The sequence below is a fragment of the Erpetoichthys calabaricus genome, chromosome 6 (assembly GCF_900747795.2).
Source record: "Erpetoichthys calabaricus chromosome 6, fErpCal1.3, whole genome shotgun sequence".
NCBI lineage: Eukaryota > Metazoa > Chordata > Cladistia > Polypteriformes > Polypteridae > Erpetoichthys > Erpetoichthys calabaricus.
Window position 1 is genome coordinate 188,427,265 of NC_041399.2, and position 24,507 is coordinate 188,451,771.

At 38.6% G+C, this 24,507-nt stretch overlaps 1 protein-coding gene across 1 annotated transcript in view; it reads right to left on the reverse strand.

Moving 5' to 3' along the window:
* The window catches only part of LOC114653716 (corticotropin-releasing factor receptor 2), a 245,983-nt gene that overhangs the window by 68,297 nt on the left and 153,179 nt on the right, over positions 1–24,507 (reverse strand). Inside the window, exons 4-5 of the mRNA XM_028804182.2 lie at positions 8,062–8,168; positions 5,607–5,724 (exon numbers count right to left, since the gene is read on the reverse strand). Of these exons, the coding sequence (XP_028660015.2) occupies positions 5,607–5,724; positions 8,062–8,168 (225 nt within the window). The remainder of the gene's footprint in view (positions 1–5,606; positions 5,725–8,061; positions 8,169–24,507) is intronic.

Genomic DNA, 24,507 nt, shown 5'->3' on the forward strand with positions numbered 1-24,507 from the left:
TCAGATTTCCTGCCTAGCAATGGAAAATTAAGTGTCAGTAAGCTATATATGTCTATAAAATTATATATTTGGGGAAAAGTCATCATTAAAAATCTGGTAAAATAAGGGACAGAAATTATGTTGTTTGCCATATTTGTATGGTTGGGTTTAAAGTTACAGTTAAGAAGAATGAAACAACATGCAATGTATGTCATAGACAGACAACCACTAACTAATTAGGGTTTTTACCCCACAGCACAATTGAATAAAATAATAAGTATAGCCATCCATTCATTTTCCAACCCACTGAATCCGAACACAGGGTCACGGGGGTCTGCTGATTAAGATATTTTTATATCCAAGAAATTAGATTCAAATTTCATCTATGTATGTGAAGGAAAACATTAAGGCATCTTCATACAGATATCATTGATTTATTATGTACATGATTCTCTTTTAGTTATATGAATATCTCTTCTTCCTAATAGTGTAATATTTCTCAACTCTCTGCTGTTAGTCTTGAGAAAGGCTTCTTTGTCCTAGACTTTTCCAGTTAACCCTGCCCTGAGAAATTACAGCAATATGTTTGTAATATAATACAAACCAGATCTCCTCCAGTGTTCATTTTACCTCAGAATTACACCTCTGAAATGATGTTTGGCAATAAAATACTGCCTCATCCCCAGAAACACTTTTAGCTGCCAACAGACACAAATTGCCTTTACTATACTTGCAACTCAGATTTCTAAATAAGAAAAACACTGTGAGCACAGTAAGTATAAAAATTTTGAAATTCACACAGTGCTGATGCCAGCACTAGAGGTAATTTTTATGTATTGTGGAGCTTCAGCCAGGACATAGACAGGCAGACACCAATGGTTCCAATACACACGCATTTTATTCACAATATTTACAGTCCCCAACACAGTCCCGCACAGCACACAGTGCCCCTGCACTAATCACCCTCAAAGTCCGGGCCTTCCAACGATCCTTCCCTTGCTTCACCACCTCCATTCCTGTCCTCCGAGCTTCATCTTCCTCCTCCCGACTCCAGCTACTGACTTGACGGTGGCGGTCCCATTTATTCACACCCAGACGTGCTCCAGGTGCCCCATGATGAAGTTCCTGCAGCACTTCCTGGTGTGGTGGAAGTGCCACATGAGCACCCAGAAGCACTCCGGGCATCCCTGGCAGTCCTTCCGCCAGCACCTCCATTGTGGCATAAGTGCTGACGTCCAGGGCTTCACAGTCGTCCAGGCTCCCCCTGGCAGTGACCACGGGCCACTATAGGGTTGAGCTTTCATGCTCAGTTCCCGTGGACCCCATACAAACCAGGGCGGCTGCCCTCTCGTGGTTCGGGGGAGGCGTATACCCTCTCCCAATCCTTCTAGGCGTCCCGGCTGGGCATAGCCCCCAACCACCGTCACAGTATATAAAAACATTATAAGAGTAAGGTGCCTATAATAACATCTGTACGTACAGAAAAACAATGTACAAAACATTGTACAACAGAAGATGTCGTAAATTACCAATCTCTGTGTCCTCTGAAATAACTATTTGTGCTTTTAACATCTATCAAACTACACAATTAACAATTCAGAGTGTTCCAGACAAATGAGGATAAAAAGAACATTTGTTTACAGCTTTATATTGCTGTGCTATTCGGTTTTATTAGTCTGTTTTACTTTGTTCCCCACTCAAAATTTTCATTGTCTAATAAAACTTTATTTTACATTGCACTGATCATAAGTTACACCCTATATCTTATTTTGTTGCTAATAATCTGTAATAATAACTGGAGGGTTGGCGTCAGGAAAGGTATCTGGCCATAAAAATCATGCTGAAACTTCGGCTAGAGAAGTCTAGTCAAAAAAATAACGACCCAGTATAAAAATGGGAATAGCTGTAGGAGAAGAAGAAGATTGAACTGAATTTTAATCTGAGGATTTTAAACCAATTTGCAGTCATAGTCAGTTTAACAGAAGATTGTATTTATATTTGGTTGTATTAATATTTAAGTTCGACCAGTCCATCTATTATTATTATTATTATTATTATTCTTAAACCTGTTCAGCCTAATTTGGAGTTATTCAGAGATAATGCCTAATCATCAGTTTCCCAGACATAGCACTTAATGATGTTCGCAGCAGCTGTATTACATATTTCCTAACCCCATCCTAATGAAAGCTGGAAGCATCGCAGGTATTGGGCTAAGCCACCTTCCTGTAATTCTTGTTTAGTTTTGACTGTGGGGGCCGAAAGGTTGAACTCCTGTTTACCAAAAATAACGAGATGGTTTAAACAGTTGCCTTTAAACTAATTTTTGCAAAATCAAGACATTGGTCATAGACTTCAGGAAGCAGAAGGTAGACTATACCTATATCTAAATGGAAAGGGATGCTCTGGTAAGTGTTACTAGCTTTAACGTTCTTAAAGTCATAATTACTGATGACCTAAATTGGGCACAACGCAACTTTGCTCTTGTCTAAAAAGCCTACCCATGCATTTATTTATTCAGATGTCTATGGAAAACCCAGATGTCTCCATTGATGCTCAGCAAATTTTATAGGTCTACAGGTGAGTCATCCCTCTTTAACTGTACAATATTCTGGTGTGACACCTGCTCAGAAAATGCTCAGATCTGCAGATGGTGCTGAATTTGTCTCAGAAAGTTACATGCCACACAGCTCCCTTCTCTTCAGGATACACACACACATATCTTATATATAAACATATACGCGTGGAAGTGTGTGTGTCGGTCTGTCTGGCCCGGAAGTATGAGGCTACAGCATAAAGCTCAAAGAGGCAGCAAGGCGGCCCCAAGTTAACAAGTCGGAAGAAGAAAGAAGTACGGGGCTACAACATGAAGCTGAAAGAAAGCCAAAGTAAAATCGCCGAAGAAAGAGAAACAAGAGAGAAACTCGCTTAGCCTCTGATAGACAAGGGGGGCAAGCTCGTCCGCAAAATGAAACCAGCGACTCTGCATTTCAATTTTTTTTCAGACAATTTCAATAGTTTCTAGGAGCCTGGGCTTTTTACAGCACGGCCTTACACAGCTAATATATACTGTATATGTTACAGCCAAAATCCGAAATCGGCCAAAGCAGAAAGTGGCCGGCCAAATTGGGAAATGGCCAATGTCACTGTAAATTGTCTGGCCAATGTCCAATCTTTTCCTCGATTTTGGGATTTGGCCAGCCAGTTTGCGAAATGCCATGGGGCAATCGGCCAAAGTTGGAGCAAAAAAGGCATGAGCAGCGATTTCTTGAGCACTTAGTAGTGCAATTGCATCGAGTGTAGCCTTGGCGGCTCTTGTTCAGATACCAGACGCCACTTGGTTGTTTCACAATAATTAAGATTAGGTATATAAGTAGGTTTCACATTTCTGTTATCATTTTAGCCCTAAAATAGTGACTTAATATCAGGGACCTATTTTATTGACCTTAAGGTTAGTGTTTGGGTGAGGCGAAATCGGTCTAAATTGGTATCAACTTTCTGAACAAGACCCGTATTGAGCAGTTTCTCGTGCAGAATGGAAAACTCACTTCTGAATCTACATCTGAAAGTTTTTAAGCATCTTCGCACCTTGAACGGACACTCTTACATCAGCGCATCAGATTTTGGCCAGGGAGTTCTTGTCACTTTGCAAAATGGCCGGCCAAAGTAGCATATATGCTGGTCATTTCTAGTAATTCGGACTTTGGCCACACCTCGTGGCCAAAATGCGAAACGGCTGGCCAATTCAGGAACTGGCTGAACTTCGGGTTGTGGCTGTAACGTATATATATATATATATATATATATATATATATATATATATATATATATATATACACATACATACATACATACACATTATTATATATATATATATATATATATATATATATATATATATATATATATATATATATATATATATATATATATATATATATATACAGTCTCTCTCTCTCTATATATATATATATATATATATATATATATATGGTGGGGAACAGCCTGGACACAGACAGGCAGACATCGTTTAAAGCACCACAACACATTTACTTACAACTATGTACAATAAGTGAAGCATACAACTCAGTGCCACAGCACCAATCACCCCAAAGTCAAGGCCTCTCAAGCACAATGACTTCTTCACCGCCTCCATTCCTCCGAGCTCCGTCCTTCTTCCACCCTACTCCAGCCATCGAATGAAGGGAGGCGGCCCCTTTTATGCTCACCCAGACGTGCTCCAGGTACCTCCCGATAAGCTTCCGCCGGCCCTTCCTGGTGTGGCAGAAGTACTGGCTGCGCACCCGGAAGCACTCTGGGTGTCCCTGGTCTTCTTCCCCCCAGCACGTCTGGGTGTGGCGGAAGTACTGAGGGCCAGGGCTGCATAGGCATTGGGGCACCCCCTGGTGGTGACCATGGGCCCCTATAGGGTTGAGCTTCTAAGCTCTGTTCCTGTGGTCCCCAAAGCCACCCCCTAGTGGTCTGGAGGAGGCGTAAGCCCTCTTCCGGTCCTTCCGGGCATCCCGGCTAGGTACCACCCCCAGCCGCTTGCCACAGTATAATATATATATCACATGCCTTCGTAAATCAAACAGTATTATCAAAAAGATCAGCCACCCACTGTACTCACTCACTCCCTTCTTGGTCCTAACAAATGTAAAGTATTTACTGTACATCTAGCACCTGATACCACTAGATTGAGGAACAGTGTTCATCCTCTGATTATGATACTTTTCAACATCCATTTATATTGTGAAAGCTATTTTGTGGTCTTATATCTATTCTTAGAAGTTGTGTTAAATGTATGGTGATATATTCATTAAGTTTTGTTTGTATTATACTACTAAGATTAGTCAGTGGGAGATATAAGAATCTCATTTTGTACACACAGCAATAAACTTGAACTTGAATTTGATTATGTGCAAGGCAAGAGCCATCACTGGACAAGGTGCCAGGTCACATTCACAAACACCCACATGTACTTGTACTTGGCCTATTAAAATATCCAATTACCCTCACCTCAAGTCTTTGTGATGTGGAAGGAAAACTGGAGTACCCTGAGGAAAACCCATAAAAGAGAAGAACGTGCAAACTCTACTCATGCTGTGCCAGGGTCTAGGATTTAAACCCAGTCTCCTATAGCTGTGAGGGAACACCAGTAGCTACTGTTCCATTTGTTATGTACTTTAATGTTTATTTAAGTGAAGCCATCATTACTTACTGATAGGAGGAGCATATTAATTTGTATGAGTATGTCTGCAATTCAGAGCACTAGAAGTTACAAGTTTATCATATGAAGAATATGAAGTCAAATGCTTGAGCCACTAGGCCACACTGCCCTAGTGAAAATGATTTTCATGTCTGTGCCAAGTGAATAAATGTCATACACCAAATGTCCCTAGCGGCAGGTCATTGCTAATATCTATGCACTCAGAAATATAAATTAACCAATATACAGTCTGGTGTACTGTAAGTATGAAAAATAAAATGAAAAATATTAAGTGTTTATATAAAGCCATATAATGCAAAATTGTAACTAAAAGCAAATGGCCATACAGTGTAATATAAAATTATAAATAATTGCAAGAACAGTGCAAAAAAAGATAAAGATCTAGAGAAATGTGGGTTACCTCATTGCTCTCATGTATATTATGGTCTATCATTTGAAGTAAGAACCACATTACATTTCGAAGGATAAATGTGGTAATCAGATTCCAATGGATAATGTTCCGAAGGCATCTGATACTTCTACAGAAAAAATAAAACAAAAAAGATTAATCAGATCCTTTCAATATGTTACATTATACAGTGTTGATTAAAAATAAACAGATATTAACATTATTAACAGAGTAAAATTATTACCAGGTAATGGATATTAACACTAGCAGCAGTTTAATTTAATTATAGATATTATATTTGGAGGCACGGTAATGCAGTGGTTACTGCTGTTGCTTCACAAATCCAGTGTCCTGGGTTCAAATCCTATGCCCTGTCATAATCTGCTTCGAGTTCTTCCAGTGTTTGTGTGGGTTTTTCACCCACATCCCTAAAAACATGCAGATTACGCTAAACGGTTATTCCAGTTTGTGCAAGTCTGAGTATGTATGTGAGCATAAATGGGCTCCATGATGGACTGGTGGCCGATTTGCAGCTGGTCGCTGCCTTGGGTCCAGTGCTGCCAAAACAGGCTCTGGCCCCAGATAATAAATCAGAGAATGCTATGATATGAGATGTTATGTTAATACAGTGGAACCTCGAGATACGATCACCTCTGTATACGAGAAATTCAAAATACGAGGAAAGTATGAGCGAAAAATTCAGATCTAAATACGAGCATTGGCTCACGTAACGAGCCACGAGCCAGGCTGTGGGTATAGCTCGCGGCTTAGCGAGGGGGCGTGGTAGCTGTAGCGAGCCGCAGGGCGATCTGCGGTGTCTGCGTTTCTCACCTAAGTGCACAGGTGGGAAACTGCCCACATCCATGATTTGTCCTGTGGCTGATGGGCTGGGCAGGGTTGCCACCCGTCCTTTAAAATACGGAATCGTCCAGTATTTGAGAATGAAATTGCGCGTCCCGTTTTGAATCAATACGTATGCGTCCCTTATTTTTTTGTATTAAAAGTGGTAACCCTAGCAGCTGCCATGTCTTCCCCGCATATATAGAGAAGCGCGAGCCGGTTAAGGGGGAGAAGAAGTAAAAGAAAAGAGAGGAGAGGAGAGGAGAGAGAACGGAGGTTGCAGGAGGAGGCAGGAATCCGCAGCAGTAGGAAGTCGGTGCGAGAGAGCGAGCGAGTACAGGCTCGCGTGTAGCTGAACAGGTGAGCCAAACAGCTGAAGCAGGACGGTGTAGAGAAGGTCAGCTGCATTAAGTGTCTCGCCTGTTGCAGAGCCCGCATGGGAGAAGCAGGTGAGACGCTAACAGAGAAGAAGCACCGGGGATTGTCATCTGTTTTTTGAAGACTGCTTCCTGTTGACGTTTTAACCTCGTGTTAAAGGATTGTTATTCTTATGTACTTTAAACCTCCACTTCACAACTGTTTTAAGGATTAAAGATTTATTGAATGCTCTACTGCACTTTGGACACCTGTTTTGATTCTTTTAATAATCAGTTATATTATTTACCAGTGTTATTTATTAAAGGTAGACTACAGTATATATAATTTATCAGTGTTATTTGTTAGGAAAATTGATTTTTATGTTAATATATTTGGGATGCGGAACGGATTAACTGGATTTCCATTATTTTCAATGGGGACGTTTGTTCTAGATACGAGAAATTCACTATACAAGCTCAGTGCTGGAACGAATTAAACTCGTATCTAGAGGTTCCACTGTATTTCTTATTCCTTTTCAACATATTACTTTAGTTAGAATATCCTTTAATTCTTATTCTGATCAAAGAAGTGATGTTTATCAATCAATTTCTGAATGTGCATCCTGGCAGCAACAAGCACTAGTGCCAATTAAGAAGCCAGTCTATCACAAAGTAAACTTTTTCACATCAGTCCAATTTAAAGTTACAGATCGACCTACTGTAACAGTATTTATGAACTGCTGGAAGAGGTAGTTTACTAGGAAGAAAAGGGGGAAACATGCAGGCAGCAAAAAGACACTGAAGGTAGTGCTTTGTGCCAGATTTTCTGACTATAGTCAGAAATATAGAAGCACAGTTAGACTGAATAACAACTGCACATTGCACTGATGTAGGCATATTCTGTATTTGACACACCAGTGGCTGGTGGCCTGCTACAGGTTTTGGCACCAATGTTGCCCCTATCCCATAATCAGAAAAATATCTACATCCATCTTCATCAAAGTATTAAACTAGTAAAAGTTAAGTCAGTTATAAAAAAAGACTGAAACTCATTCCTTAACAGCAGAGTCACCTATGCAAGAATAAAAAAAGACTTTTGTAATGAAATTCCAGAACTGGATGTGATGGATAAAAGGAAAAAACCAAAGCACTTTGTTAAGAACCAATAAATGTTGGGAATGGTTTGAAAATGATTACATATAATCTTGTCAAAAGCGATAGTTAAACAAAGTAAACATTCCTCTATCTGAGAGAACATGTCAAAGACTTACCTCAAGCATAAGAAAAGCAAAAAGGCCACTGCGAGAGCCCCAACTGATATACAATGCCCAAGGTAGTTAATAATCAGGGCAATCTTGTAGTGCATTGGATATTTCCTCTATAGAAAAAGAAAGAAAGCCATTAAGTTAAATTGTAGTTTTCAGATTCTGTGATGAACATTCTATTAAAGCATGTTCTATTTATTTCAAAATGAAAATCTGTTTTGTCATCTGTTCTTAAAATGAATATAATATACAGGGGTGGGCAAAAGTAGCTTTACAGATTTTCATATGGAAAAAAATGCAGTTTATGATTATTAGAATAGCTTTATTAACTCAAAAGAATGTCACAATGGCACAGTGTACTTAGGTACAATCTAAGTTCTAAAATTAACAAAAACTTAAACATTTTGCTTGTTCACAACTGTAAACCTATTTTGCCCACCTCTGTATTTATCAGGGCAATCAATTATCATTAAAAATGCAACTAAAATCAGTTTCCATATAAAATCACAGATATGCTTTTGCCATTTTTCCAGTTATTACCAGACAGCTGATCCAAATGCCAATAAACACAAAATATCACCTAAATAATTATCAAAATATGATAATGGTTCATTGTACATATTACTTTTACCCAATTTAAAATGTATATTTTGGCAATTTTGTAATATTGTAGTTTTAAGTTAAATATCTATATATGGGTAGCAGTGTACCACAGTTGGTGGGACATAAACCCAGATTTTGAGGTGAAACTCTTATGCTGGGCAGCACGGTGGCGCAGTGGGTAGCGCTGCTGCCTCGCAGTTAGGCGACCCGGGTTCACTTCCCAGGTCCTCCCTGCGTGGAGTTTGCATGTTCTCCCCGTGTCTGCGTGGGTTTCCTCCAGGTACTCCGGTTTCCTCCCACAGTCCAAAGACATGCAGGTTAGGTGCATTAGCGATTCTAAATTGTCCCTAGTGTGTGCTTGTTGTGTGTGTGTGTGTGTGTGTGTGTGTGTGCCCTGTGGTGGGCTGGCGCCCTGCCCGGGGTTTGTTTCCTGGCTTGCACCTTGTGTTGGCTGGGATTGGCTCCAGCAGACCCCCATGACCCTGTAGTTAGGATATAGCGGGTTGGATAATGGATGGTTGTTGTCTGTGTGGAGATTGCTAGTGCTCCCTGTGCACTCCTCTCGACATTCTGGTTTTCCCAGCACATTCCAAAGATGCGTGTTAAGTTAACTTACCATAGTATACCATTCCTCTGAATGTGTACATGAGCTGGCCCATTGCGAGACTTCATGCTGTCTAGAGTTTATATTTTACTTATTTGGCTGATATCTTTATCCTTTTGAGATACAGTAATCCCTCCTCCATCGCGGGGGTTGTGTTCCAGAGCCACCCGCGAAATAAGAAAATCCGCGAAGTAGAAACCATTTGTTTATATGGTTATTTTTATATTGTCATGCTTGGGTCACAGATTTGCGGAGAAACACAGGAGGTTGTAGAGAGACAGGAACGTTATTCAAACACTGCAAACAAACATTTGTCTCTTTTTCAAAAGTTTAAACTGTGCTCCATGACAAGACAGAGATAACAGTTCTGTCTCACAATTAAAAGAATGCAAACATATCTTCCTCTTCAAAGGAGTGCGTGTCAGGAGCACTGAATGTCAGAAAGTGAGAGAAAAGCAAACAAATCAATAGGGCTGTTTGGCTTTTAAGTATGCGAAGCACTGCCGGTACAAAGCTGTTGAAGGCGGCAGCTCACACCCCTTCTGTCAGGAGCAGAGAGAGAGAGACACAGAGGAAAACAAACAGTGAAAAATCAATACATGCCCTTTGAGCTTTTAAGTATGTGAAGCACCGTGCAGCATGTCGCTTCAAGAAGCAGCTGCACACAGAAGGTAGCAGCGTGAAGATAATCTTTCAGCATTTTTAGACGAGCGTCCGTATCGTCTAGGTGTGCGAACAGCCCCCCTGCTCACACCCCCTACGTCAGGATCAGAGAAAGTCAGCGCGAGAGAGAGAGAGAGAGAGAGAGAGAGAGAAACAAAAGTAAGCTGGGTAGCTTCTCAGCCATCTGCCAGTAGCGTCCCTTGTATGAAATCAACTGGGCAAACCAACTGAGGAAGCATGTACCAGAAATTAAAAGAGCCATTGTCCTCAGAAATCCGCATACCAGCAAAAAATCCGCGATATATAATTAAATATGCTTACATATAAAATCCACGATAGAGTGAAGCCGCGAAAGGCGAAGTGCAATATAGCGAGGGATCACTGTATAACTAGTTACATTTCTTTTTGTATTTTTTTTTTGTTTTTTTATTTAATGAGATCGCAGGTAGGTGAAGTGACTTCCTCATTTGAACCCACAACCTCAGCATTTGAATCAAAGCCGTAACCACTACACCACACTGCCATGGTTGTTTCTTCCCTTGCATCCAATTCTGGCAATATATTCCATATAGTCACCCTGAACTAGGTAAGTGGGTTTGTGAATGTTATTATTTAGAGCATTACATGCCAGCAACCTATACTGCTAAAAAGTGACAAAAGTTATAGAACAAAAATAATCATATATAAATCACTCATATCACAATCAATGAGCCAAAAATTTCTAAAATCCTGTTTTCACATTGGACGGCACGGTGGCGCAGTGGTAGCACTGCTGCCTCGCAGTTAGGAGACCCAATTCGCTTCCCAGGTCCACCCTCTGTGGAGTTTGCATGTTCTCCCCGTGTCTGCTTGGGTTTCCTCCCACAGTCCAAAGACATGCAGGTTAAGTGTGTGTGTGCACCCTACTGTGTGCTTGGTGTGTGGGTTTGTGTGTGTGTATGCCCTGCGGTGGGCTGTCGCCCTGCCCGGGGTTTGTTTCCTGCCTTGCACCCTGTGTTGGCTGGGATTGGCTCCAGCAGACCCCCGTGACCCTGTAGTTAGGATATAGCGGGTTGGATAATGGATGTATGGATGGATGTTTTCACTTTGTCATTCAAGGGATATTGCTTGATATGGGGAAAAACTTATTTAAATCATTTTAAAATCATAGCTCTGCTTTAACTATTATATACATTTCTTGGTTAATCTAACTTGTTTTCTTTAAATAAATTAGTTCATTATCTAATTGTGTGCTATTTTTTATTTTATTCAATATGTTTACTAGCTACATTAAACTCATTTTTAAAGTTCACTAGATGATTTTGCTGTTTCATTCTTTTTATTTTTGAAAATAATACCTTGAAGATTATTGGTGAGCATCTACTTGATAAATAAAATCCTCATTCATAGAGTGGAATATTTATACATGTGTCTGAGTTTGCTTAAGTTTCATTCCTCATGTAACACACATATAATAAGGGTCAGGGATTTCAAAAATGATGTAAACTGGGTCAAAAAGTATAATAAAATCAAACATGCCTGAGTATTACAATGACAGCAATATAACATATTTCAGAAAAATAAATTACAAGATTGTGTACATCTGAAGACGCAGAATAAATGTAGTGTTCATAAAGGCACCAAGTTTACTTAAACATGAATTTTCTGTAAAACAAAGAAATTACCTCGGTTCAATAAGTTCAAAGCATTGCAAATCAATAGCCTCAGTATTCCCTCAAGATCAGGAGCCTCATGTATAAACAGTGCGTATGCACAAAAAGTCCGCATGCACATATTTCCGCGCTACAATGATTTAAATGATTTTAGCATAAGGCTGTAACATAACAAAATGTGAAAAAGTGAAGAGCTCTGAGCACTTTCTGAATGTATTAATGTGTTATTCTCCAAATAAAGTTAAAAAAAAAACATTTTAACTAGTTTATTTAGACTATTTGGTTTGAATTCTAGTGTAGTGCCACAGTTACATTTAAGGCTGCACCTACTCCAGATGCTCAAAATCTTCACATTCATCCTCCTGTATTGTCATCATCTGAACCTCAGCATGTGCATTATAAGCTATAGAATTTATGTAAATATGTGGAAACGATGACCAACCACTGTGGGATTAATTTGATTGATAGACTAGCATTTTAATAATACAAATAAAAAGAATGAAAGTTAAAACCTGAGATACAGTATGAGAAAAACATACTGTTGGTAAGAACAAGGCACAAACCTTAGTAAAGTGTCTTTCAGCAAATCAGAAAACAAGAGGAATGACAGTATAAGACACAAGATAATTCTAAAAGAGGAGAACAAGTCAGCACAAAGCATATTATTTAATTCTAGTAATCCATTGATTTTTGAAGGTCACAATGATTAAAAGCTTTTCTCAAGCAACACTGGGGACAAAATGAAATCATTTCTGAACAGGGAGGCAGTGCATTTAAGGATATTTACAGGTGTCACCAACCATTCCAACTGGTCTTTAGGACATGAGTGTAAAACCAGAGTAGTTGGAAAGACATCTATGCATACATAGTGAAAATATGCTGATTTAACACAGAAAACAATCAGGCTTGGATTCAAACCCATACATCTGAAGTCTTAGCCACTGTGCCATTTCAGTCATTTAAAAATGAATTCTAATAGTAATTGCCAGTGCCTTACATCACAAGATGCTGCCCTTCAGAAAAAGGGTTTGAACAGGGAAGAAAAGGCCATAAATCATGAAAGAATTACAGCATATCCATCCATCTATCCATTATCCAACCCGCTGAATCCAAACACAGGGTCACGGGGGTCTGCTGGAGCCAATCCCAGCCAACACAGGGCACAAGGCAGGAACCAATCCCGGGCAGGGTGCCAACCCACCGCAGATTACAGCATATCATAGCTAACAATTAAAGACAACTGACACATTTGGTCATAAGAGTGGCTGTTTTAAATGAGGATTTATGTCACTTGCAGTGTGACATCTACTCAAATAAGCTCACCGCAACATTTGTGTTGGTGGATCGAATGGATATAGGAAAACAAGTGGAAATTAAAATAGCTTGATTTCAAAAGTCATTTACACTCATTTTGTGTTCTTGCTGGGAAACTCAGAATGCAAGCATATAATAGCTCAAGGTTATAATGGCATGAGAATGGAATTTGTATGCACTAGAGAAAATATATGTCTGTATTGAGAGAAATACTTGCAATTCAAGTACATTTGTAGACTAATTGTGATAGGCAGCATCATACCTGAATAGAAACAGTTGCACCTTTAACAAAGAAGGTTAATTCCTTTGTTCATCTGAAAATGACTAGCCTGAATTGGCAGAAAATTAAAGAAAATCACTGGTCCTGGTCTACAGATTTTCAGTGTAACCAATTTATTAAAATCACAGCTCATCTTTAACTATATTATATGCATTTATTGGTTAATCTAACTTGTTTTTCTCAAGTAATTCAGTTAAGTATCTAATTGTGTGCCACTTTTTATTTTATTCAATATGTTTATTAGCATTAAAAGCACCACTAGATGATTTTGCTGTTTCATTCTTTTTATTTCTGAAAATAATACATTGAAGATTATTAGTGAGCATCTACTTGGCAAAATAAACTCCTCTTTCATAGAATGGAATATTTATACCTGTGTCTGAGTTTGGTTAATTTACATTCCCCATGTAACACACGTGCAATCAGGGATTTAGAAAATAATGAAAACTGGGTCAAAAAGTATAGTAAAGTGAAACATGCCTGAGTATTACAATGACAGCAACATAAGATATTTCAGAAAAATAAATTACAAGATTGTGTACATCTGAAGATGCAGAATAAATGTAGGTTCATAAAGGCATCAAGTTTACTTAAGTATGAATTTTCTGTAAAGCAAGGAATTTACCTCTGTTCAGTAAGTTCAAAGCATTGCAAATCAATAGCCTCAGTATTCCCTCAAGATCAGGAGCCTCATGCATTTTGTTCATTTTTTATGCACAAAAATTCTGCGTACACCTATTTCCACACTCACATCGAAATATATAAAAACTTAACTTGGCATAAAGCTACGCACAATTTTCACGGCAGCTTCAGACTATATGTACACACGTTCCTACTTGGTTTTGCAAACGGATGGCACGCAGTGTCAAAGCAGTGCTACTGTTTTTGTGTAGTTTGCCACTTTTTTTTAAGATTTGCATCCATGATGCGGGCTTTATCAAATGCACCGATATTAATTGCATATCGTTTACAAATTTAAAGCACTTGATAGTCATTCTCTAACAATCGGAATGGCCAGACTATTTCAACCACCATGGCTGCTTTAGCGTTAGAAGACATTGCAAATGCAAGAATTAGAAGAGTGTGCTTATTTAGAGATCATGCTGATTTCTAGTCCCTTGATTATGACTGGTTTCTAAGTCGATTTAAATTTCCAAGAGCTATTCTCATGGAGTTGTGTTCTGAATTGGGGCCGACTTTACAAAGACAGACATTGAGGAACTGTGCTGTATCTGTTCCTCCACCCACAGGTTTTTAGCCACAGGAACTTTTCAATGTGAACTGTCTGACTGATCGCTTATTTCTCAGTCATCACTGTGTTGCGCCATGCCAGCTGTATGGGATGGTATTATCCGCTTGTCATCCAGATATATAAGATTTTCTTACCCTATGGTTCAACAGGCAAATTGCTGCAATGTCCAGTTTTCCCAATATAATTACAGTAGTACAGCATTTATATTCCTTAAATCTTTTATCCACATCTTTTACAGTTTTTACTCTTGCATTTTGTGGCTCCAAAACTGCATCTTTCAGCGTACAGTCATATGGTCGCCCGACGGCTTCCAGGGCAGGGATGTGTGTGCAGACAGTGCCCAGAGATGTGCTCGCTGCAGCAGCACCATCACCGCCTGGAGTCACATCCTTGGTATGGGGGGTGGGTGGGGGGGTCACCTTTTGTAACAAAACACCTTTTGAAACAAAATAAACAGTAATACCACATCTGCTGCATGTGTGTTTGTAAATTGTAAATTATTTATATTGTACTTGATTTACAACTCTTTTTTATTTCGGACATTGTGCAACTTTCTGAACTTGAACTTTTTAGTGCCTCCCCCATGCTGTGTCACTCTATCAGTTTCCTTTTGTTGGTTAAACCGCTGCTTAAGCCACCAAACAGTATGTCTTTTCCTTGCCTCCACTTTAATGAACAGGACCTCCATTTCACATTCGCTGAAATTCTTCTTTTTTACACGTGGTTTTGCCATTGTCTTTTAACTAAACACTGAAAGGAAGGGGTTATTTATATTGCTTTGCATATTTAAATAGGCTAAATTCTAGGAGGGGTGAGGGGGGAGCTGTAGGCACATGCATGTGCTTTAATATTCACATTGATTGGGATTTATAAAGGGAAATTGTGTAGCACTTTGCTTACACACAGTTTTATTTTATCTGAAATATTTTGTGCGCATGCGCATTTCTAGTTTTGTCCATACGCCATGTTTTAGTGTGAATTCTACGCAATTCTCATTTATTAAACTTTGCATGAAATCGAGTGGGGAAAATATGCACTCACCCAAAACAGTAAAATGCATACACCACAAAAAAAACTGTTGTAAACACATTTCTATGCAATTTACTCTTTATAAATTGCAATCACCTTGTAAATATGTGTATATGAACACACGTTAAACTCCGCCCTGGAACTTCCATATATGGAGCATGCCAATGAACCTCTTACATATGCAATCACGATACTGCAGAACTTCATTGGCTGGTAGAGCTCCTTTGTTCCTGATGCATTGAGACCCTGTCATCTACATTTAAAAGCATCAGGCTGTGCTCCACAACTGAGAGCACAAGATCATTCACGGTATTATAGCTCCTCTCTTCTGCATTCAGGGGGTTAGGGAAAGGCATAAGATGCCACTGTCTGAGTGGGTATCAGCTATCACCTAGCATATGTAATGACGTGATTGTGGTTACAAAGAATGGTACAGGCCATAAGAAAAACTGAGTTGTTCAGCCAGTTAACTTACCAACAAGTTATCCACCATGTACACCACCATCAAGCCTGTTAATGCCATTTTCTCTCAAACGAATCACGGGCTGATGCAGGCCAAAGGAACACAATGTTTCTCAGCCACCTCATGGCATCACAGATGATTGGGCATTATTGGAATGCAACAGAAGTGTACAACTCTAACATGAGTGCAGTATAGTGCTTACATGAGCAAAACCGGATAACGCTGCAAATGTCCTTTTTATATTGACAAAATGTGTTATGTATGTGCACCCATACCATACAAAAACCGGATGTAGTGCCTCTTCTCATTGGGTTAATGCCTTTTAGCACAGAAGGCAAGATGGAGTGAAGTTTGTCCTTACCTGACGTACCTGAAGTAACAACAGCTAGCCGATATAAACTGGCAAAAAATAATAAAAAAAAATTTCTTCAATAAGTAGCATTGACCCCATTTGAAAGGGAACTAAAATACAGTCAGTGCACCATATTCATCACTTTTGATTGTGTAATATGTATGTGACGTCAACACACATAATAATAACGGCTTGGTGATATGATGTATAGTACGTGACAATCATCATTTAGCTGGTTTGGCTGCATTTCCCTATTTGATCAAGGGTGTCCTGATTTCCTAGTTTTTCCAAAATGTTGTGTGTGAATGGGTCAGAGTTGATGTAAATATATGTATGTTGGCGGTAGCAACAACATATTATAGGTGTGTTTCTCAGTGGCAGATACAGAGAGAGTGGTGATAATTAAGGAAGTTTATTTTCCGGTGGTGCTTCATGCCCCAATTCCTCCATTAAAAAGTGCCAGTGTGGGTAAGATATTTTTTAAAATGTATAGAAAATGCTTAACTTTAGAACACAATTTCTCATGGCAAATGCATACATACCATGTTAGTGGAGAAATAACTTTGACTTGAAAAATACCTAACTTATCCTTTAACAATAATATGTTTTTAAAACAGTAGGAATAATTATGTTATTGCATTTCTGTATTGCTTTATATAATGTTAAAAACGCTTCTAATATTATAGTATATAGCACCCTCAGCCAAGCTCAATCCATTTCAAGGTCATGTTGGGGCAGAGAATATCCCAGCAGCATTGGCTTCAAGAAAGGAACCCATTGCTGGACAGGGACAACAACTTTATGGCAAAGAACTTCTGATAGACAAAGTAAGGAAGGTGATTCTCTCGTGGGGAAATAAATACTGTATGTCACAAATGACAAGAATATTATAAAGAGATTATTGTAACCCTATATTCAGTCTCAGGAAAAAAAGAGATTCAGGAAGAGTAGCTGATTGACCAGTGTTCTGTTTAGGAGTGACTCCTGCTTTGAGCTGGTCAGTAGGGTCTAAATCCATGGTCCATGCTTCACAAAATTAGGACAGAAAGTGGACAAAACATTTTGTTAACCATACACTTCTTATCCTACGTGTCACAGTAAAAGTAACACCTCAAACAGGAATCAAATATTTTCTCTAAATGATTACAGTGTGCTGTGGTACTCTAAATTCAAATTATGTATTTCTTTCCTTCATATCCCACAATAACAAAACATTATTCAGAAGTTAAAGGGAAAGATGGAAAAAGCGAATACACTGATTAGGTATCATTACTGTTTGTAACTGTGTTTCTGGTTTTTTACTGTTTTTATAATAAAACACAGTGATTATTAGAAGAATACAGTACTCCTTTGTACAGTAGAATGCTTACATTATAAGAGTGCCAGAATTCATCAAAACTAACAAGATCTGACAACTCTAAGTCAAATATCATGGCTAAGCAAAATGTCATTTCAGATCATTTCCAGTTGTCTTCATGTGTTATGAGGCAAAGAGAAAGATGCCACATTTAGCAGGAAGCTAATCAAATGAATATAGTCTTGAATTTCTGATATGTTTACAATCTAGTTAAAGCAGACTTCCTTCATAAACAGAAGACACAAAAAGGAACTGAAGGATAGATAGATAGATAGATAGATAGATAGATAGATAGATAGATAGATAGATAGATAGATAGATAGATAGATAGATAGATAGATAGATAGATTGATTTGTGGACAAGTATGCTCCTTAAGGATAATTCATTACTGTTTTGCACTCTGCCTTTTTATTCTGTATATAGTGAAAAGAAGCATTTTTATTTGGAATATGTGCTTACCCTTCTACACAGAACTAAACATTTTGTTTCATGTACACATAGGCTTCATTGATAAAGCTCATATATATATAATCAGAAATATAATAACACATTTCTGAAAATATGAGACTGTATACAATGAGGTTATGTTCTGGCCTTTCATTTTTTGCACAAAAAGATTACAAAATACTTCTGTAAAAGGCTATATATTTCCCAATGTTTTTTATCCTTTTCACTTTGATTTAGTTTTTTTGCCCAGTTTCTTCAACTTTTTCAATTATACAGTATATATATAATGCACTTTGAAATAGACACTTGCACTTTGATTGATAGATTTTTTCACATTGTGGTGTGTTCGTAAGTATGAAATTGACAGTGACTGATTTAAAATGACTTTTTCTCAAAATTTTAACATGCAATGACAATACTAAATATTTTAAAAATGCTTTCTTATATAATCAGAAACTGAAGAATAAAATACCTTTCCACAGCCTAATTACAAATTTTACCAAGCGTGTTTTGTAATATTGGATGATTCACTGCTGTTTTTAAAGGTAGACTGAAGTCATCTGCTTTCCACAGTGGTTTATTTTAACATACTGCATGAGCCTCTTTTTTTTTTAATTTCATAACACCTGCTCTTCAGTTTTTCTCACTTTTCATGTTCTAGAAAATTATGACAAAACTTTAAGTGTTTGCCAACTTTTGCATATGCTGCAGCTTAACTTATTGATTTGTTTTAGTACTAATTTACACAAATACATATTTCAGAATGGGGGGGAGAGAAAAAAAACAGATTTTGTGATTTTATGCCCTCTCTGCTATTCTGAATTTGTATTAGTTTTTTTACTTATGCCTTTTCCACTTGTACCTATACAATAACCATATATTCCAGTCTTCTTTAAAATATTCACCTTATGGAAGCCATTAGTTAACCAGTACTTTAGAGATCTTTACATAAACAATGTCTATGTATATTTTTAATATCTAATCTCACAGATAGAAATACATATTTTTTATACACCTGCTAGAAACATCATTAAAAATAATGTCATTTTGTTTCCCCTAGCTTCCACTAATTTCTGTTTCTGAATACTGGTTACTTTAAATGGATATATGAATAGTATTTCTAGATTTAATTAACAAATTTCAAAGAATTTACCCCGAGTTCATCTAGCATGGGTGCTCAAACTATTGCCCACATGCCAAATCTGGCCCACGGCCCAGCTGCAAGCAGCCCACAGGCTACTCATAAAAATCTATTATATTGTAACGCCAGCACCATGTGCTAAATGGATTCTATACTGTTTATATGGCTCTTTTAGGTGACTTGCTATACTTATACTTGCTATACTATTCAGCCATGCAGCACTAGTTGGGATTCATATGTGGCTTTGTAGGCTTTCTGTTTTTATGGGATCCCCTGCAGCTGCCTCTAAAGCTGCTCATTTACATGACAAAATGTCATCTCATAGTGTTGATGACTCATCCCTGAGCTGATGCAGCTTGTTTTTGCCATTACAGTATTCTTGTCCTAATACAAAGTAATAAGATAATGCTGCAGTTATTTCATATATGCTTGTGGTATGGTGAGGTCCATGACGATTTTGTGTGCCATTTTAAATAAATAAATGTAAATTGGTGTAGCTAGGCACGGGTTTCAGGGTATAGCATTCCACTGCGTGATCACAGGGAGTTCAGTGGTGGCAGTGAGTGGATTGTCTGCTGTGTGCCCATGTAGTCAGTTCAGCTGTCCCTCATTGATGCTCAAAATCTCATTTCTGCTCTCAGGTAGAAAAGGGAGCCCAAGTAGAAAAAAGAGAAAAAGGAAAGAACATCAGGGGTTAAAGTAATGGTTGAGAGAATGCAGGATCAGGGAAGAGAGCCAGAGCAAGCAGGAGAGGCGGCAGGCAGGAGAGAAGAGAGTTCCAGGAGAGGAGTGTGTGGCCACCACTCAAGAGGGGAGAGAGGGTCACTCCTACCGAGCATTTTGGGAAGCAGGACTGACCAATTGCTCCAGGAGGGCTCCCACGTAAGGCTAAGAAATGGCAGCGGGAGACAAGGGAGCAAGGCTCAGCATTGTGCCTCGTGAATGACAATGCAATTGTAGCGAGGACCGGAGTCCAGTTAAAATGGTGGCTGTGCCTACCGGAAGGACGTCTCCTCAGGCTCCAGGATCCTATTTGAGGTAAGTAGAGGAGACGCAGGTTTTTAAAAAGCTGCACCGGGGCCCCTGTTTGTTTCAAATGAATGGACGGTTTCCTGACATTATTTTTAACCTCTTTTTATTGGATTTATTTCTTTAACATGTTAACCTCCACTTTGCACCTCATTTTCCTGGATTATTTATTTATTGAGGACCATTGCACTGCACTTTAGACAATGATTTAAATAAAAGCACTGAAACACTTTGCACGACCTGTTGTTAATGCTGTGTGTCCTCATTTGCTTGGCTCATCCTTGGTTTCGGTATCGACAGTTCCAGGTTGAAGCTGACAAGGACCATGGAAACAACCCAGACTGTCACAATGCTTTGTTATACAATGCCATGCAAAAATAATTAAATAAACCAAGCTTTTACCATACAAATAGGGCCATTCTGTACCACTGCTACAAAGAGGGTTAAGTGTATATGTTTAAGTGGCTTGCTTACCTTTGTCATGCATGTGTGTTTTTTAAGAATATGAGTTTGCACATGGCTGTTTAAACAGCAACGGATTTTGTTGGTAGAAGAACGTGAGGTTTGATTTCAGATCTGTGCACAGATTAGTATAAAGAGAGCTATTTACAAATGTGAAACACTTCCCAACTAGAAGAGGAAGGTAGTTCAGCTTCCCAAGTGAGCTCATTTCAAGTTTGGTATGACACTGTTAATTAATCTTTTTGTGCATTTTTCAGACTTCATGATGAATTACAATCTCGCTTTCAGTACTTTAAGCGCTGAAAGACATATTTTGTTATTTTTGCTTGGTTTCCACCAAGAGTACATTACTCAGGATTTGTTCCCAAGGCATTGCAAGCCTGCTGTACACATTGGCATCCTTATTTGGTAGCTCATACCAGACCTTCTCACAAATGAAAATTACCAAAAACAAGTACAGAAGTGTACTGCATTAACAGATACAAATCTTTGCAATAAATTAATTGTTGCAAGCAGTTTCATGTTCATGACTAGAATACTGTCTTAGCAAAATCACTTTATTTTTAAAATTGCTGTCTTATTCATGTTTCAGCTTTCAATAAAAAAATATTGTATAATTAAAACATTTCTTGAAGCAATTATCTTTTTAGTTAATTTTAGTCAGTAACACAAGTACTGGTATACCTGGGTTCATAGCCGCACCACGACTTTATGGGACCCACTATATGAGTCCTTACTGCCACCAACAAAAAGATGCCATCCCTAATCTAGGGAGTGGTAGCAAAAGGATCTTTCAATATGATTTTCACATAAGAAATGGGACCCAGTTATGCCTAAAATAATAAAATACACTTCTCTTAAAAGAATGAATCTGTATAATCCTGCTCAAAAATGTATATTGTGCATATATAACGCATTTAAAACTGTCTAAAATGTATTCAGGAAAAGGTCAAAAGTGTGAATGCTGTCAACAGGTGCCACCTCACTAGGTATATTCTGAGAATACTCTTGTTCAAACCATTTCGGCAGAACATATACAGAATAACTCACATATATTGTCATACTTAAAAGTCACTTCTAATCCCTAAACAGCAATATCCGGAGTAATGCCAAATGTAACAGCTTTACAGCTTGTGCAAGGCAATACCAGCTTTGACTGGAAGCGGAATTAAGTTAAAACAAGGAAGACAATAATTAAGTAAAGCTCAGGATGTGTAGCCATAATTGTTGTTAGACAACACAGGGAGGAGTTGTGAGCCAATAAAGATACGCGCTACAAAAGCCACAAAACACAAGATATTAACCGTTACCAGAGGGCAGCAAAAAGTCGTAACCAGTAAATACAAAAACTAGCAAAATGAAATGACACATATTTTTCTTTCGCAAATCCAAATTTTAGATAATTAGGTACATATGGCACTGGCTTTTTAAAAAAGTCACCCTAGTGACTTTGTGATGCTTGACTTTAGGGAACTGAATCCCAGCAATGGGGCGCTGAGTCCTTGCAACCACTCTTCAATATGGCAGCGTCCATAAGAAAAACATGATGGCATTCGGGCAGAATATGAATAATTTTTTTGCAATGTTAAAACCTCAAAAAAGCAAAAGATGAATATAACATATTAGATTTCTTAGCCTCAGGTTTTCCAAAAAACATACTGAAATTATTTTTACAGGCCAAGGCACAAGCTGACAGGCCAGATCATGATAATGATGTAATGCATGAAAATATCTTTTGTGATATCCTGTACTACACTTCTTACACAAAGGCTTAATCATACTAATCAAATCCAATACTTACTGTACTCAATTCCAATATTTAAAGCGATGCCTTATAATACTGTATCTTATAGCTGGAAAAAATTAATTAAAATGAATCCATCATTGTCATAGTAAAACAGCTACCACTCTGCTGTTTTTGCAAACTGGGAATTATGATCAGCAGATTCTACCTGCCCTCAGCTAAACACACAGCTAAACAATCTCTTTCTGTTTATTAAAAGTGAATAAGGCTATTCATAAGTAGTTATCTCACTATATAAATACAATTTATTATTATTATCTCTCACGTCTTCTGCTTGCTTAATGATTTTTTTTACATATTTTGACACACATTTGTTTTTTTCAGAAAAAGAGTGTAGCAATTCAGCCCAGTCAAATTAAGTCGGTATGGACTTTTAACTCATTTTTATCATCACAGCTTTTCTCTTTAGTACATGCGATGTGATTAAGAGTTTTTGAACTAAACTTTATTTCTAAGCTGTGCTTGCCAAGAAAATATATTTATTGTAAGTGCAAAATCAAAATGTATCCTTAAATAAAAAAAATCAAAGTTTTGATGTAGAAAATGCTATATAGTGTGATTGCTTCATATTGTATGTAAAATATTACAACACACTAGTCAAATTATGCAGTCAACCAGAAAGTAGCTTAGCGCAAATAGTCCATTTAATGTTCATTCATTTCTTTACCTGCCATCTGTTTGTTTATCCCCTTTCATTATAATGCTGATCATGAAGAAATTGACAAAGCAGACTACTTCCACACAAATGAAATATTCTTTTTATTCATGAAAAGTTCTATTGTACATAATATACCATATTGCTACAGACACTCTCATGTGCAATCATGTGATGTAAGTACAAGAGTGAATGCACTTAATTTTTTTTTAGCTGCTCTACTCTATCTTGTGGATGGAAAGAAATAGCAAAAATTGCAAAGCAAGAGAAGAAAAAGGATGCCACCTTCATGTCATACTTTGTCTTCCTTTACCTGTTCCTTTTAACCTCCTTTGTGTCTCTCGAGTCTACCTCTGGGTGGCACGGTGGCGTAGTGGGTAGCGCTGCTGCCTCGCAGTTGGGAGATCTGGGGACCTGGGTTCGATTCCCGGGTCCTCCCTGCGTGGAGTTTGCATGTTCTCCCCGTGTCTGCGTGGGTTTCCTCCGGGCCAAAGACATGCAGGTTAGGTGGATTGGCTATTCTAAATTGGCCCTAGTGTGTGCTTGGTGTGTGGGTGTGTTTGTGTGTGTCCTGTGGTGGGTTGGCACCCTGCCCAGGATTGTTTCCTGCCTTGTGCCCTGTGTTGGCTGGGATTGGCTCCAGCAGACCCCCGTGACCCTGTGTTCGGATTCAGCGGGTTGGAAAATGGATGGATGGATGGAGTCTACCTCTCTCACTCCTCCGATCTCCCTTTTTCCCTCCTAACACTCATAGTTTCCTTTTAAAAATTGGGGGCATGGTACAACTGCAGCGACCAGCAACTCCTGGCGCCAATTTGGTTCACGGGCGATACTGCTTCTGCACATTAAGTGCAGGTCCATCCCAGTCTTAACAATTTCCGGCCTATTTCCCACTTACCTTTCCTGTCAAAAGTTCTTGAGCGTGTTGTAGCTTCCCAACTCACCATTTACCTAACCTCTAATAATTTGATGGAACCCTTTCAGTCTGGTTTCAGGGCGCGGCACAGCTGTGAAACTGCTCTGCTACGGGTAACCAATGATTTGCTTATGGCAGCAGACTCTGGACAAACTAGCATATTAATTCTGTTAGACCTCAGTGCAGCATTTGACACTGTTAGACATGACATCCTACTGTCCAGAATGGAGAACATGCTGGGTATCTCTGGCACTGCCCTCCAGTGGTTCAAGTCCTATCTGACTGATAGGCAAGAGTTTGTTAGTCTTGGCAACAGCAGATCCAGCTCAGCGCCTGTCACACAAGGAGTCCCTCAAGGCTCTGTCCTCGGTCCTCTGCTTTTCTGTATTTATATGCTTCCTCTTGGCCATATTATCCGTAGTTATGGA